The 18,062-nt window shown below is 43.0% G+C and overlaps 1 protein-coding gene across 1 annotated transcript in view; it reads right to left on the bottom strand.

The window, feature by feature from the left end:
• Positions 1 to 7,142: 7,142 nt before the first annotated feature.
• Positions 7,143 to 18,062, bottom strand: part of KIF26A (kinesin family member 26A) — a 93,780-nt gene continuing 82,860 nt past the window's right edge. Inside the window, exons 11-15 of the mRNA XM_059850439.1 lie at positions 17,713 to 17,875; positions 13,784 to 17,168; positions 10,160 to 10,350; positions 9,122 to 9,272; positions 7,143 to 8,619 (exon numbers count right to left, since the gene is read on the bottom strand). Of these exons, the coding sequence (XP_059706422.1) occupies positions 8,444 to 8,619; positions 9,122 to 9,272; positions 10,160 to 10,350; positions 13,784 to 17,168; positions 17,713 to 17,875 (4,066 nt within the window). The 3' untranslated portion in view covers positions 7,143 to 8,443. The remainder of the gene's footprint in view (positions 8,620 to 9,121; positions 9,273 to 10,159; positions 10,351 to 13,783; positions 17,169 to 17,712; positions 17,876 to 18,062) is intronic.

Raw genomic sequence — 18,062 nt, 5'->3', positions numbered from 1 at the left:
TTGGTTCATCACACATCTTAGAGGAGGCAAAAAATCAACAGAACGCAAATAAAAAGAGAAGGGTTTTTTTTTATACAGAGCAAATCTCCATCTCTTGTTGGATTGATAGGTGTGGTGAGTCACCAGCACATTGCCAGGGCTGTCAAGTTGTCACTTTAGCTGGCTGCAGTACAAAGCTGAGTCCTTCCACATGGTCACCACTCCCTCTCTGCGTGCAAATAAAGACTATAGCCTTTTCACTCCTTTTTCCAAATGCACAGAGAAATCTGTTATTTCTTCATCAGTCTCGCATCCCCCGGGCAATGGGAGTGCTCATCATCCGATGCATGTAAATGCTAACAAAACTCCCATCTTGACATTAAATGGTTTAAAACCTATAAAATGGCAAATGCAGCATAGTAAGGACAAAAACTGGCAGGTTTCAGGTGGCCTACAGGGTTCTGCCATGCTGGCACTGACATCTGTGACATTGCTAAACTAGCCCTGGGACTTCCCAAAGACCGGGAACTAGCAAGAGAACTTGAGTTATGGTCTGGTTGCCACAGATATTTCTGCCAACCAGTGGAGCTGCTCAGTCATGCACTGACCCTCCCCAGCCCATGTGGGTGCACTTCAGAAAGGAAAAGAAGCCGCAGGTTCCTTGGAAGAGTTTGTGCCAGTGCGTGGCAGGCTGGCAAAACTCATCACTCATTCACTCTGATAAGATGATAGCACAGCAAAGGCAAGGCTGATGCAACACCTTTGTAAACACAGAGCCACGCTGGCTTTGTTGAAGCATTGCCACATTTCAAACCTGCATGCAAACAGCAGAACTACTGCAGTGTGTTGCTGGGGTGGGCTGCAGCTAAATCACCCCCTGCAAAGCACTGGGGGCTCTGTGTAAGCAGCAACACAAGTGGCAGCCACTTGAATTGCATGCAACAACTTGCACAGGTCCTCAAGTGCTGCCAGCAGCCTTGCACCTCAGTTACCATCAGCTGGAAAACCATTAACCAGCTGCATCCATGCAAAGAGCATGGGAGAGGAAGGCAGGGCCCTCGTGTTTCCAAAGGGTCCCAGTTAGTTTGCACACAGTGACCTCAGAGTGCTGTGCTCCTTTCCAGCCTCATTATTAACACTGCCAAGGAGGAGAGGCCTTGGAGGACCAGGACTGTAGAGCTGCATGCCTGATGCACACAGAGCCAAGATTGCTGGCCATGTTCCCAACATATACACACCTACCCACTACATTAATAGATTTTATAACATCAGCTATTCAAACAGCACATCCACACAATGGAGGGGTTAATTTAAAAAAAAAAAAAAAATCAATCCTATATTTACAATTTACACACCTGAAAAGGGATCTTTAGTTGCTATGGTAAGCTAGTCAGTGTGTTGTCAGTATGTTGGAAAACCTTCATTACCTAGACCTGGATAGATTTCCTAGTTCTCATTTTGGAGGAAAAATAAGTGAGACGTCATTGAAGTTCAATGCTTTAATGCTATCTCAAATCTTGGTTGGTGTTGGGTCACCTGTCTTTCAAGGAAAACCCCATTAAGAAACTTCACTCCCATTGCACAACACCTAATAGTACACTGCATTTACAACAGGATTATTAGTAAAGAAGAGCAGGAAGAAAAGGGAGAGAGCGTTTAGATACTAAAGAGCAGATCAGAGACCAAGTGAGGCATCCAAAGAGGAAACAGCAAGAATTGACACTCAAACACTTGAAAACTGGGAAAAGGAGAAAACAGGGAAACATTGTGTTTGCAAAAGTGTTTTAGAAAATTTCTACATCAAGGCTATACATCAGGGGTTTGCAAATGATTTGGTTGGTATGAGGCTGAGCAGAAATGTGACCAAGGATATGAACAGGGGAGCAACACAGTCCACTCCCTCGTGCTTGCCTAGAATTAACAGCTTTGCAAAGTGCATAACCCATGTACTGGAATTTTCTTCCTTTATGGATGTATTTGTATACATCATTACATTTTCCTCCTTCTGTTTCTCTCCCCAAAAGCTGAATCAAAGCTCTCCCTCATTTCCTGTTGCATAAGTAAGTAACATTATCTTCACTCTGAAAACTGAGCAGTTTGAAAATGGCAGCCCATTGGAGCCTGTCTGTAGGGTTTCAGCTGCCACAGCTGAATGTTTTTCTCTGTATTCAGCAAAGGACATTGGAAGAGACATATTTTTAAGAACTTTTATGAGCTCAATTTGAAGGCAAACACAGCAGTCCACTTTGTCCTTCCCTCTCGTTCCCTGTCTATTTAGGCTAAAAATTGTGTTTGTACAGCACTTAGCCCCATGAGACTGAAGCCTTTAGGTACAAATGTAACTCATTTAAATGGTAATATACAACAAAATGAGTGGCGCTCTTCAAAACAAGCAGCATTTGTAAGTGTATCTCTGCCAGGTGCTGACAAATGGAGGGTCATGGTTGCAGGCAAAGGGAAAGGTCTCAGTGAGACAATATTTAAAAGTCAGTTTTTCCAGTCAAAGGCCAAACTCTAAAATGTCTGCTTATTTCTCTACTGCCTGTGCCCTGAAGCACTGTGCCTGCCTCCCAGAGAGCAGCACACGAGGACTCCAAAGGTATTTCCTATATACAAGGTCAGATCAATTAAAAAGTGCTTTAAATAGAGTCCCGTGAGCCATGTGCAGGAACTCCACAGCCTGATGAGATCCCTGACACACTGAAGGGCAGAGTGGGAGACAATCTGCTGACCTCAAGTAGGAAAGCCAGATAACAAGGAGGCAGGACCTGCTTTTTCCCCTACCCTGGGAATGAAGGCTTTGCTCCTTCTGGTCATCTAATATTGCTTTAACACCAGAGACGCCAGGAGTTAACTAGTGACCTGGTTCTTTTCCTACAGCAGAACTCCAAAACCTAGCCTTTCAAAAGTCAGGGCAAGCTCTTTTAGCTGTCCCAGCTAGCCCAAGCAGGAAAGGAGCTGCTGCTGCTGCTGCTGTCCTTTCCCAGACCTGATAGGAAGCTCCCAAAGAAATGTTTACATTAAAGAAATAAATGAAGCAAAACCTTGGCAGAGTGAAGTTGTACTGCCTCATGCCAGGGCCTGGGCTGTCCACTTGGAAGACAAAGCAAATAAGCAAATCCTGTCTGAGAGAGACCTCCTTACAACCAAGATTTGAAAGGTCCTTGTCTCAAGAGAGAATATTAATATAAAAGTGTAGCAAGTGAATTGTGCTTCTGAATAAGTGTTGATGCAGTGGAGAGATGGCAGAAATGTTATTTGTCTGCTGTAAGAGCACCCCTTCAACTCTCCACCCCACATTGAGATGCAGTCCAGTGATACCTGCCCTTCTGTCTCATATGGGGGTCCCAGGAAAATACTAAAACCAGGAATGACCTTCTCAATCTAAATTCAGAATCAAAAGACATATAAACAAGGTTAAAGACAGGCTGCTGAGGGAGTGCATCACCTGGAGTCCCTGCGTGGGTTGCTCTGAAATATTCCCCTCCTCTTGGCTCCATGCTCCAGCTGTCCCACCCACCCTCACCTTGTGGGGAGGCTCTTGGGAAAGGAAACAAGGAGTGAAGCCATTGGCTTCCCTGGAAGCCACTCTAAGGCCATGCCAAACACACCCCATCATCCAGCAGCTCCCCTCAGGTGTGATCATAAATCTCTGAGCATTTACACTGCCAAGGGTTATGTCTTATTCTGTGTATTCCACAAGCATACTTCTGCAAGTCAAATTCTGCATGAAGCCATGAGATGCTATATACAGGAGCAGCCTGGAAGGCAGTTTCTGCTTTCTAATTTGCACTTGTGATATCATTGCACGTCAATATCCTTCCTTTCTCCTAAATACCACAGATAAATAAAATGTTTCTAGCAGTATTTTCATCTGGTGAAAGTCAAGGTAGCTCTGCTGAACCACTGCTAAAGGAATTCACACCATCTGAAGCCCTGGAGCAAAAAAAACATCCAAGTCAATGGGATATAAGCCAAAATTGGAGTGTTTTGCTGGATGCAGACCAGATTTACTTGCTTGCTTAAACAGGTGTCTAAGTGCTGTAGTGAACTGGGTCCCAAATACGAAAGCATTTTTTATTTATGTCCACTTCTGCCAGCTTGGACATCTGATACAGAGGTCATCTTATAGCTAACATTTTTGTCTTAAACCCTGCCTATAGCCACACTATAGAACAGCTGCCTGTGGAGTTACGTTCCACACATAACTTTAAAAATAAAATGCAAGTGACTGGAAACCGTGGGTTTATAACTAGAAAAAGAATACAAGGGTACCTTGAAATAGAAATAAATGAAACATTTTCTGCGTGCTGAGAAAAGAACTCACAATCTTCTATTTCTACTGCAATCTCTTTTAGTACTGATGTTTCAATCTTGCAGTTACAGTGTCCTAGAACTGCCTTAGCTGGAACTGGTTAGACCAGAAGCACTGCATGGGAAAAGGGTTTACACATACATTAAACAAGTTATTGTCTACAGAGCATCTTAGTTCTCTATAGGGAATCTCTTTGTACTAACTGCAATTCCAAACACTTAAAGCAATGCCCCCAGCTGAAATCCCATCTCCCAGGAGTAGTTTTATGTATTGAACCATGATCATTGAATGGGAAAAGGCAAAGGTAAGCTTGGAGGCCATGCCCAGAACACAAGTTCCTCCTCACTTTCTCCAGTCCCTGGTCACCAATGAGAGTCCTGCCTTTTCACTTGATTTCTGTTCCAGTCCATACCTCATCTCCTCCTGAAACAGGCCTGACCATGTGGGGACCTCTCCTCTCCTTGTCCCTCACACACAGGCAAGATCACCTCTGGCCTCCTTGTGAAACTTAGTGAGATGTGAAGTTTGAGGAAAAGGGAATTTGTATTCCCGAAATTTAATCTTTAAGCTTTGAATCACCATTGCACTGGTTCCAAAAAACCAGCAGCTGTCAATACTATTTTTTCCTGGTTGTTGAGAAATAGGTGTGATGTGAGCTGCTTGATAAACTGGGCCATCAGGGGACCTACAAAGTGTTGCCCCAGCAAAGAGAAGGTGAGGGGTTTCATGGGAAGAACTGCAGGCAAAGGCAAAAGAATTCTAGTGTCAACTATTCCTGCCAAAAGTTACTCAGGCAGCTCTCCAAAGCCAAAGGGTTAATAAAGTTTTATTTGATGCAATAACAAGCTCAACACAATCAGGTGTGTTTAAGTGTGCAATTTAATGGCTATTTTAAACCATCAGATTTAAATAGACAAGGAATGAAATAACGCACCCAGTTTAATTTTGAAATTATTATCTGTAATCTGATATAATTAAGTCTTTGTAAAATAGACTCAAATAATGAACCAAGCATATATATGTGTAAGTTTTAGCTGGACAGAACTGCAACAGCTGAAAGAGTGAGGTAAAAGATTATCTCAGGTCTTGAGATATGAAAGAAAATTTACTACCCCCAACTACCAACAAAGAATTGTATTTGCATAGGGAAAACGCTGCATTTCATCCATCAGTGCCTCACCTTATTTTGCATCTCAGGCTTGCTTTGTGTCACCAAGCCAGAGGCTAAATGCATTTAACATGTATATTATTCCCATGTTGACGTGGAACTCAGTAGTCCTGAAATGTCTAATTTGTTTCTTTGTGGCAAACATAACCATAGTTAGAAAAGAAGGAGAAAATATCAAAGGATGCAAGTCTGATCAGCAAACACTATACAGGGGAATATTTAAAGAAATTATCAGGTTTATGAAAATCTGGATGGATGATTACCAGCTTGATTTTTATTTCAGAGGATGGTAATATTGCCAGGATGGGGGAGAAACAATGAAGACCTCCAAGGAAAGGATGAGGTGGCTGGCAAATAAATAAAAGAAACAAAACCCCTTGGGTCCATTCAAGATGGTGTTAGAGGCTACCTTGAAGAAGAGTGTGTGCCCAGCCTTGCTGTGCCCAGGGCTCAGATTTCCCCACAGGTCACCTCATCCTGCCACAGCCCCACTGAGACGTGCATCTCCAGAGGACAGTGCAATGGCACCAGTGCAGAACCAAATGCCAAGTGCAGAGCTCCTCATCAATACATTCTCTTTTTGCCATCATGCTTGTGGAGGCTTTCCCTTTTGCTAATAAATATTTGTTCCTCAGCATGCTGCTCTTTTTTTTATTTTGGTTGTTTTTATTTATCTAATCCTTGCTCTGAAAAGCCCACAATGTATTGAATCACTACATGGTTTTGATTCTATATTTGAAGAACTGTGACTTTCTGCCCACAGAAATTAAATTTAGATGGAATTTTCAAGTTAGTAAATATAGCTGGTATTCAAGGGTATCAGCAAAAGGATCCTCCAGAAATTCTAGATGACATATTCCCTTGCATACAACCAGACACAGTGCCAAATCTCAGTAAACAAACACAGTGCACTTTTTTCCAGGGATAAATCAGAGGGATGGAGAATGGCACTCCTTGCAACCCATGCAGTGAAAAAGCTATTTAAGCATCACACTCTTGCTCTGACTCTCCCACTTCTCCAGATGCAAAATGAGGAAGGAATTTACCCCACCTCACAGGCCTCTTGTGAGGGTAAGAAAGTGCATGGATGCCATGCTGTTAGGGCTACCTAAGGAGAGAAAAAGAGGGAGGGAAAACTTCCCCACAGATCTGCCTTTTGGCCAAATGGCTGGAAAACAGAGATGGTGTCACCAGAAGCACAAGCTTTCCATCAACCCTGCCCGGAGGCTCCAACCAGCACCAGGAGCTGAGGACCAGGCACAGCTGCTGTCCAGCCAGGGAGCAAACACAGAAGTGCCACAGAGAAATGAATGTAGCAGGTTGCCACGATGGACCTGCGGGGCCCAGGGCTTGATTCCACTTCCTTGTCTTCTTGTGGTTTCAGACCCATTTTTAATTGCTTTTTCTCATCAGGGAAAACAAGTATGTGAGCCGCAGGTCTTTGTTCTGTAAACTATTAAGTGCTAAGAGAACACAAGTATTATCACTGCTATTTATTTCACCCTTTGGTGTTTTGTCTCCCTTTCTTGATTGGTTTATGATGACGACTGTCAGAGCTCTGTTCCCAGTAACATACCTCTTGGGCAAAGAGACAATGCAATGTGACATTTAACAGAGTGTACCAGAGACCATCCTCCCTCTTCTCAATACTAAAATCACATGCACAGCAAAAAGCACTTGTAACAATAGATGTATCTTTTATTCACAGATAAAAACTGAAGCAAGCTGTTATAATACATATTTATACAAAGGATTTGAAAAAACCATAAAAAGGAAGATGATTAGAAAATATGAATTCATTATGAAATGTGGTATTACATACACTATTAAACCTTTTCAAAAGTATTTGTTTGGCAACAATTTATCAATAGTTTCCACACTTAAGTGGCCTCCTTCAAAAAAGCACAAATCTCATGCAGCATGTATAAACTTGATCCTGAGGGTTTGCCTTCCTTAGAAAAACTGTAAAAAGATATACTATTTGTCTTAAAAGTTCAAAATGCAAATGCTATATTTATAGTCAAAACTATATAAAAATATGGACCTAACTTAACATTTACAAAAACTTTTTTGCTCCTTTTTTTTTTTGCTTGTTTTATGGTTTTGGTAATAAACATAATTCTCAATTCCTGCAGTCAGAGAGGAAAAAAGAAAACCAAAACAAACCACAGTGCCCTTTGTAGACTTCCTCACATTAAGTTTACGACTCCAAAAAAGACCAGGTCTGTGAAAAGTGAGGTTAGTAACCAAGGAAGTAGGTAAGCAGTTAATATATATCTATATATGTATATATAAAATGGAAAACAAACATTTATTTTGATCTGGAAAAGTAATAATACAAAACCTGAAGGTAAAACAATCATTTCAAAATGCCATAATACTCCTTCTCAATAGATAAATGTTCATAAAAATATCTTGAACCCTAACCAAGAAAACAATTATAATACAATTTTAATTCTGCTACATAAAACAGCTTTTCTATGAAACAAGAAGGCAAGTTCAGGTATGAAAACATAATTTACTTATTGCTTTTGCTACAATGTTGTTTGTTTTTACATATAGTCATAAATACACTATACAGTATAAAATATTTCGTAGGAATACATTTTGTGGTCTGCTTAGGTTTGCTGGCTTTAATTCTAGCACCAAATACAAAAATGAAAATCAAATGAACTTTAAAGGCACTTCCATTTCATGTTTGTTTGTTTGTTTGTTAATTAAAATCGGGGTTTGTACTAAATTTCTTCACTTCCCTCTGGTAGAAGCAATACTTGTCCCTACTTTTACCTTTGTACAGCTCAGGTCACGTTGAGGCACCAAATGATTTATGAACATTCCCACTCCTCAGCTGTTTCTTTCTCTTACAACATTCATTGTTGCTTTTTAGTCTCCACCTTTCCTCCTTCACTTCCCAGCTACTTTATCCATTTACTTCTTCATGTCCCAGCCTCACTTCCTTCAGTCCCTTGAGAAACCTCTCCTCAAACCTCCACCTCCCGCACTGCATCCTGCGCATCGCTTATCCCGATATCGAAACACGTCACTATCATGATGTGTGACTTGCACAGATTAACACACTGCTCCAGCTCTTCTGTCACTTGTTCCAGGGCCTCCAGGTACTCCTGTGACTCCTTATCAAGATCAGGATCCACTTCAACTGTCAGACAAAAAAGTACTGAGTAAGAGAAACAGCTTCTCATAAAACATTTTTCAACCACAAAGCAGCCAACATGGTAACATTTAGTTTCTCTTGAACTAAGACTTTTTTCCCCCCGCTTTGTTCAGCTGATACAAAACTCTGTCTTGAGGCTTCCATTATGCACAACACTCAGTCTGGGAATAAATCTCATGCCCCAATTTCCCAGCTATAACATGGATATATGGAAAGATTCTTTTCCTTCTTTGGAAAGAAGAATAGTAAAAGAATAATAAAAATTACATTTAATATTAACGGCGCCATTTAAATGTTCTCTTCTGGTTTGTTTGGATGGTTATTTGTTCAAATAGCATATTACAGAAACACAGATTGAGTCACAGAGTATTTTAGGACTCAATTCAGCAAAATATCTTAGCAAGTGATTAAGTTTTTCAGTAGGACTGCTGACATGCTGAAAATCTGTTAGAGGCTGATCTTACTCCTGTTTTTGCAAAACACTTACAGTCTTCTTTCCACTTATTTGGATCCATCATCAACCTGCACTTTGTCTCTTCCAACTCTTCCTTCAACAATTCATGCTTTGCCTTTATTTCTCTGATTCGCTGCTGGCGCCTCTCCAGTATCTTCAGCTTGGTATGGAAATACATCAGACCCTTTTAAGACACACAAAAACCATTCCATGAATTTTCCTGTTGTGAGCTGGCCTATAACAGTCTGACAAAAATTGCTCCCATCTCACGACTTTTAAGAGTGAGCAGGTGGGATGTTTTATTTGGTTGTGGGGTTGGTGGGGTTTTAATGGGTTTTTAGGAGGGTCTTTTTTTTGAAGTTTACATTAATGGATTCTAATCCATTAATGAATTAGAGAAATCACAAGCTACATCACTTGAGCATTTGTTGCACTTCTCTGAATTAGCAAACATCTCTTAATACATTCTGAAATTACTACTGTTTGTAGATAGTTCTTTTTTCCAGTAGTGAAAATGATAAACACAGCCTAATGATAATGTCAGAGTTATAGTTAATACTAAAACATGAATTCTTATTTTCTAAAAAGCATTCCTACCTTCTCAACATCCTGGAAAGGCTATTACAAAAGAAAGGGGAAAAAGGCATCAGTAGAACATAGAATTCTGGTCTCCAAGGTAGAATTAGCTGAAGTGTTTTCCAATTTCAACTAAGTCAAACTCAGTATATCCCTCATTTAATAGAATCCTGTCATTTACATAAAGAGTTAATGACCCTATGGTTGAGGGAGGTTGTAAGGTTCCACCAGCCAGGCTAGGATTATGAAGTCTTCTCATAATGTATTCATTGGTAACTTTCATTTACACCATCAGTCATGTTAGACACAATTAATTTTAGACAGTAATCATTTTCATTTTCTGTGTTAAGGGTACCCCAACATATGAATTGTAAAATTAATAATTATAGTACTTTAATTGCACTCAATTTCCTGAACACCATTCTGGCATTCAAGCAAGGACTTTGTCTGTATATTGTAATTTATGTTGTCTGCAGTTGTAAAATATGTGCTGACCTCAGTTTCCTCTTGTCTGTGTCGCTGTAATCGTTCCACATCATCAATCTCATAAACTTTAATTTCAAATGGCTCTTTCAAAGTGCCTGGCAAAGGTGGTAGATCAACCCATTGGCCAGTGACACTGGGTTTTCTTCCTAAGGAGGCAGCATCTGGCAATGGTGCAGGAATCAGTCTGCGACGCTGGAGACCTAAAACACAAAAACAAACATTCCTCAGGCTCTAAGAGACTAACACACTGCAGAACATACTGCAGTGAATTAAAGAAAGATCTAGGTGCTCAGTATACTTAGGAAGAAATGTTTTTCTTGATCTTTCCTTTTAGTAAAATACCCTCAGGCTGCTAACTGAGTTACTGCCTTGACAAAGTAGGTTTCACTTGGTTCCCAGATGGGAGCAACAGCAGTTCCTCTCCCAAAGCAGATGTCTGAACATCAGTTCTTTATTCTCTCCTTGCAGAAATATTTTTCCTGGATTGATTTTTCTTTGGTGGACTACAATGGTTTTCATTACCTTGCAAAGGCAGCAAGATAGTGAATAATCTAAAACTAATACTGATAATGACTTACTTATCTGGAAATCTTCTGCTCCCCCAGTTAAAGCCAAGCAGGGCTATCTAAGATCGCTGTCACTGCACTACATTTTTGCAAAGCTCAAACAGTTCCCTCCAGAACTACTGCTGCTATTTTAGGGTGCTAAATACCATCACTTTTCAGTGATTTTGTGGGATTGAGAGGCATTCAGAAGGCATCAACCAAGCTACAACTTGAGCACCTCTAATGTTGAGACATCTCACACTGATTGAGACACCAGTCACCCAGAAGTTCAGTGCATAACAAAACTCATCAATTCTGGGAGCCTTCATAGAATGCCCACAGATTTTCCAAAAAAATCCTACTGCTCCATTATCCTTCTGCAAGGGTTCAAGTTTCATGAAGCAGAGCCTGACATATCCTTCAGAAATGCTGATGCTTTTGATTGCAAGAGCTGGCACTCTGGTGCCCAGCTTTTTTTTTTTTTTTTTGGTGATTATTCTCTTACCATTCTCTAAAAATCTGACCTTTACAGTACATGGCTCAAGCATGAGTACATGAGTACAAGCCTGCAGCCCAATCCTTAAAAGGAGGGCTGAAGGCCACCAGAAACAAGCTGAAATGACACAAGGCAGCAGGAAGGGTAAGCTGCCTTTAAGTGACTGGAGACAATAAATTTAGTCGTTAATTGCCTCTTTTTATTAAAAACTAACTCGGAGGTGGAGATTCTTGTTTCTTCTGCTCTTACAAAAGGGAGCAAGCACATCAAACAGACAAGGCAGCTCTGCTCAAAGGAAAATGCTGCCAAAATAACTTCTGGGCTAAGACCTCTACAGGAGATGTAAGCACAAGTCAAGGCTGTCAGATAAGCCCTGTCATGAACTCCAACATGAAATGAAGACAAAATCCCAGCAGGCACCCCCAAAGCAAAACACCTCCACTGATACCCCAAAAGTTACCTGCTTTACATATTCTTAAGAAAAACATCTCTCATTCTTAATTGCATCCTTGATGATTTCTAAGTAACAAGAACAAAATGGGAATGTTTTCAAAAGGGGAAGACTTGATTCCACTTTGACAAAACCATTCTCACAACCCAAATCCATTCAGCCTGAATCACCACTACTGTCCTGCTGGACAAAACCACACACTGTAACCCCGACCCTGTAACTGCTGACAGGAGATCCCTCTGAGGAGGACACCAAACAGATGGGGTCAAACACATGCAATATGCAAGCAAACTTCATCTCCTTCCACTGTACAAGCCAGGGTCAACATCATTTCTCCATTACAAGATAAGGAGACAGGTTTACAGTGACATACATAGGAGTAGGATGTGTCCTTAAATCCAGAGACTCCAACATAGTCTGGTGTTACATAAGTCACTCCAAAAATATCTAACAATGTACAAAAATTATAATAATTTTAGAACAATAATAGGTCTGAACCAAACATTTCTCGTAAGAAATATTTGATGCACTTCCTGGCAAACCACATTTCATGCCTAAAACACATTATTTTCTCAAAGTCTACAGCACTCAAAAAAAGTAATACATAATTTACTGATATAGAGCAATTACAACTGGAAAAAGAAATAGTTTGTCATTTTTAAAGACCTTATAAGTATTTCCTAGGGCAAAAACAAATACAAATCAATCAGTGGGAAATGCCTTCTCAATATGTGTGCAACTTATACAGCTGTTAATATTGATTTGTGGGAAAGGTTTAAGAGGCAGATATGCGATGGAAAGAGAAGAGCAGCAAGTATTACACAAAGTTTCCAAAATGATTTATCACTTGCTGAAGCAACTCAGTTTCCTTGACCAGAAAGCCCCATGAGATCAACTTCATTCATTTGGTTTTACTGCCAGAAGTGAGCATCATGGGTATCTACAGGGATTGCAGTAATTGCCACTTTCCAACCAGAAGTTCACACCCAGCACATTGCTGATATTAATTCCTACTATATTTCCAGCAGTCAGTATGCCCAGGGTGCTGAAGGAGGCTGCTGGTCATGATCTACATGGCACTGGTTGCCATTGGTTCATTACAATACCACAGAATCTCAACTTAGAGCTGAGAAAAGAACGCTGTAACACCAACCACATGAGCCAGATTTTGAAGCTGACTACAAACACACTTGGACTGCAGCTCCACTTACCTACTCTCTCTTATGGCTCTCACCAGCAGTGAGAGCAATAAGAAAAGGGACCAGAGGGAAGGAAAGAGGACCTGGCCCCCATACGCCCACCTTTTCTCGGTGTGGTCAGACACAATGAGCCAGAGTTGCCTCTTCCAAGCAACTCTCGCAGTCAGTTTCCTACTGTGTAGAGTATCCACACACACAGCCTGAAATTTCTTAATATAAATACTATTAGAGTGCTATACAATAGTGTTGTGATTAGCTAGTAGTATTAACCTAAGAGTCACTGTATCTTACACACACACCCTAAAGCGTTACTTTTGGGTAATCTAATGCACATTTAGCAATCCTCATTAAGTCACAAACACTCTTCTGCCCTCCTGGCTTATTCCTTTGTTTCTAAATTACAGTCCTAGCCTATCTCTCTGTCATTTCCTCACAGACACCTAGCAGCAGAGCTCCTCCTCTCCTCACGGCCCTTCTCTCACCCGTTTTCCAGGATCACTCACTGAATCCTCACAAAAACTCATCAGCACTCAGCCAGCACCTCACTTACCCCAACCCACCCAGAGCACCCTCCAATTTGGGCCACCCTGGCCCTGGCCCTGCTGAGGGAGGAAGGAATGTCCCCCACCTGCCGGCAGCCACCTGCTGCCTCCTCCCTCGCAGGGAGGCCGCCGGCACCCCGGGGCACCCACACCTCTCCTGCCCTCTCCACCGCAGCACCTGTGTCACACCTGCAGCTTTGAAGTAAAATAAATGACAAGTAGCTGCTGTCACAGCAGTACACATGCACACACAAGCGCATGCAGTCGGTCCACCTCCCTGCTTTGAGCTCCCTCCAAGCCTCCTCTCCTCTCCGTCAGAGATGCCACAAACACCTCCATGCTCAGGATGCAGTGCAGCACCAGCCAACACCTGGCACCAGCAAACACCTTCGTGTCTCACCTGTTGACCGTTTCTTGGGGGATTTAAGGCTCCTCATGCGGCCGGGGGAGGACATCCCGCTCTCGCTCATGGAGTCGTGTGCTGAGGAGGCACTGCCGGTGGCCTCGCTGTCCCGGATCATGCTCTCATAGCCGCTGCTGCCCCCGCTGTGGTAGAAGAGAGCCGTCCTGCCCATGGCTGGCGGCAGCTCCCCGCTCAGCACGCTGCTGTTGTCGCTGCCGTGCCCGCTGCTGTAGCGCTGCGGCCGCCGCGGCGCCGTTATCTTGCTGTAGGGGGACGGCAGCACCGGCATCTGCGACTTCTCGTCGCTGAGGTTAATGCCGCTGTCATTGCCACTGTCAGAGTCGGTGGAGCCTCGGAAGTGTCCCGCCTTGGCAGAGCCGCCCGACACCAGCTCATTCACGCGGCTGTTGGCTGCCCTCATGGCCTGCTTGGTGCCCATGATGGTCCCGCGGCCCGGTTTGCCGCTGACGGGCTGCACAGAACGGGGGGCTGCCTTCCCTCCAGGGGCCAGGCCAGAGCCCTTCCCTGCAGGCTGTGCCAGGGACTTCACAGAGGAGCTGAGAGACTTTGACCCACTGGCAGAGAGGCCCCGGTTTTTATTCCCATTGGCCTGTACCTTCTGGTTAGCTGTGGGTTTTGCCTGGTTGTTTTTACCAGCTGCAGGGGCGGGGAAGGGCAGTGGTAAACCCATACTGGAAGCAACGGGAGGGACCCCCAGCCTGGGGACAGAGCGCCCTGCACGGCTGCTGCCAGCGCTCCCGCTGTCCCTCACCATGCTTGCTTTGGATCCAACTGATGTCAGGCTGTCACACCTCTCCAGAGACATGTGGCTCCCGTATCGGTGCACAGTTTCACTCTTTGATGCCTTCACCTTTAAGCTGGACGTCATCTTGGGCAAAGAGTGGTCGCCCTTCAAGTTCATTTTGCAGCTGGCACTTTCACTAAAGTAAGATCCAGCTTTCAAGCGCAAATCTGCTTCGTCTTCAGCCTTTGGCGTGGCAGCTCTGGCAAAGTCCAGACCAGAAGCTTTCCCCCCACCACTACCCAGACCAACAGGCTTCTGCTCCAGGCTCGATTTACGCACAGGAGGTGTTGGAGGCGTTGGCCCACCTGGTCTGGGCAACATGGTTGATTTCTGTGGTGCGTTCTTCTTCCCCAGGGACGATTTCAAGCTGCCAGTGGCCAGGGGTGCATCCGAATTCCCTCGGGTCACACACTCTGGCAAAGTACTGTTAGCATGTGACACTGGCATCACTCCCAGTGTGGTGGCTCCTCTCTTCAGCTGTGGCATCTTCATTGCAATTTCTGACTTCTTGGCAGCTCCGCTGGAGGATTTGCAGGCCATTTCACAGCCATCCACAACCCTCTGCGAACAGGCGAGCATAGTCTGTGACTTTGCTGGCCTGGACGCTGTGCCAAAACCCTGGGCAGCTTTTTCTGGCTGCTTCTCAGTACCAAACGTGTGAGGTTTTGGAGACAGCAGTGACTCTGCAGGTTTTGCTTCCAAGTGATAATCAGTGCGTAACAGCCAAGGATCTTCAAATATACCATGTGGATTCTGCAGCTCTTTATAGCTGAGGACAGTATTATTGTGGATTGGAGAAGAGGTAGTTTTTGTTTTCCTAGGAAGACTAGAATGTATTGTTTCTATCACAGGCGCATCACGAGAATTACTAAATTTGATTTTTACTGGCTGATCAGTGACACAAAAAGCACTTTTTATCTGAGATGCTTTGGTAGTTTCAGAGGTTTGAGGGCTTTTACTGATGCCTGAGGAAAGCTTGCTGGAACTCAAGCTCTCACTCTCCAGCTCAGAGAAGCAAAATCCACTGTCATTCAGAGCACTTTTCAGGGGGACACACAAATGGGATGAGTCCAAGTTGAAGAGTTCCTCGGATTTATTACAGTTGTAAGATGACTGTGCGACAAAACTGTCACTAGACTGGGCTCCATCACTTTCAATTGTACAAATGCTGACTTCACTAAGCCATGAACTGATGGAGGAACGTCTGCTGCTGGTAAAGGGATCCTTAGCAAAGGGCACAACAATATCAATATTTACACCAGTAGAAGTCTCCTGTGAGGTATAAGCATCAAACTCATCATTTATGCTGCTGATAATACTGACCGGCCTCGAACCCGATGCAAGGGCCTGAAGGGAGCAGTCACTGTTAAAGCTAATGATACTGGAAGGTCTCCCATTATCCATAATTCCACTAATAGAGAGCTCTTCCACCACTGTGAAAACAAGCTCATCCTCTCCATTCAGCTCAACAGGCTGCTGCAAAGTCACTGTGGTGGTCAGTATATCCCGATCAAAACATTTCCCTCTGAATGCTGACCTGAAGCTGTGTACCTCTATCGCACCTGACTGACTCTGGGTGTTGCTACCAACAAGGAATGTGCTTCCTAAAGGGCTCTGCTCAGGTTTGTTTCCCATCTGTTTGCTCATTCCCACAGGAGGAGTCCGAACTGCATTGCTATTGTCCAGCTCCAAATTCTCGGCTTTGGAGCTTGGGGAGTGTTCTCTCTGCTGTGGAGGGGGAGGCGCTGGGCTTGGCAAGGGTCTCTTCACGTACAAGGACTTCTCCTTGGTGACACATTCAGCCGTGGCCTTATTCTGCTCTGGATTCCTCAAAGGGCTACACCTTGAAGTCTGCAAGGAATCAGTGATTGTCTCTCTCTCCCCCTCTAGGATAGAGTCTATTATTTTGTTGTCAGCTCTGCTCTGCAGCTTGGAAAGCTCTGCTTTCAAGTGAGGTGTGCTATTTTCTTGACAGTTGCCATTGCCACCCCTTGGCGAAACAGCCTGGAAAGGAAGGTTATATCCTTTTTTGGGAGATGCAGTTTCTTGTGGAATCAGTTTCTTAAATCCTCCAGAAGGAGAGGATACTTTTTCCTTTATCAACTTAGACTGTGCATTTTCTGTACTTCCAGGAACAGGACTACAATTGGACCCAACAGAGATTTCTCCACAAGCAAATTTCATGGGTTCCTCACTTCCATCTATGCACTCTAACCTTTCCTGCAGTTCAGCAAAAGTGTTGCATTTGAAATGGTCCTTGTCAGAACTCCTACTAATAGCAGGATTGTCTTTATTTCTCTTCTTATTTAGGGACGGGATAATGGGAACAAACTCTGGTGGACCTTCATTATCTGTCAATTCCCTGTCAGACAAAGCTGCACCATTGGGACCAACATAGATGACAGTATCACAAGACTGTTCACTGCTGGAGGAATAATCAGGATCACTGGATATATTCAGGACAGGAAGGTCAGGGTCAAGGGCAACAGTTCGTGGGTGGAATGGTCGCAAATGGGGCGGTCTCCGGACATGTCCTTCTTCACACGAACTCTCTCCTCCAGATGAGCTGGATGCATACTGCAAATGACAAGTAACAGTAAATTTATTAGTAGCAATTGATAAATAAGCATATACATGTACAGAAATTGATTAGAAGGTCAGGTTGCAATATAATCTGTGTTTTGTGTATACTATCATAACTACATCTAGTGGGCAAATATAAGAGGGAAGGGTAAATTAAAATAACATGCAACATAGATTATACTGTATTAGTAATAATATAACAATCACACCTTTTAAGATATTTTCCATTAAATATTATGCATTATCTGTTTTCTGTTCCTCTTCTATTGCTTTTTAATTAATATTGATAGAAGCTTTTGAGATAGCTCCACATGTAAGCAAAGAAAGAATACGTGTTTGAAACAAAAAGAAGAGAATTTCAGGATTAAGGATTGGGGGCAGGATGATGGCTCAGTGCCAAGTCATTTGTCAGTTCCTCTCCTGAGATTTTATGCATTTTGTATTACTTCCTACCATCGAGAAATCCCATGTTCCCCTACTGAGAGGTTAGGAAAACTCATTTTCAAATGAATTAATTTCTGCTTGTTTGTGAACCAACCTTGGATTTCTTCTTTCTCATGCGGTGGATTCGCGATGCGAGCTGAACAGTTGTGAGAGTCTCTGCATAATTGGCTGGGGAGTCAGAAATGTGTGCAATCATAGTAGTCCTGCAGTTGATATTCCCAAGTGATTCCCTCAACAACATTGTCAACTTGTTGTCCCTGTGCAAAAAAAAAAAATGAAAACACTAGGATTATTTAAAGAAACCAACACCTTTTTTTGCAGAATTTTACACCACAAGCTGTGCTTTCACTCTCATGCACTCATGGTATATGTAGATAAGAAATATGCTCCTGTTATTGACCACACTTCAAATGTGTCTAAATGTACACATACAAAGGTACGATA

Source organism: Haemorhous mexicanus, chromosome 6 (assembly GCF_027477595.1).
Source record: "Haemorhous mexicanus isolate bHaeMex1 chromosome 6, bHaeMex1.pri, whole genome shotgun sequence".
NCBI classification, from domain to species: domain Eukaryota; kingdom Metazoa; phylum Chordata; class Aves; order Passeriformes; family Fringillidae; genus Haemorhous; species Haemorhous mexicanus.
This window is presented reverse-complemented; position numbering and strand designations above follow the sequence as displayed.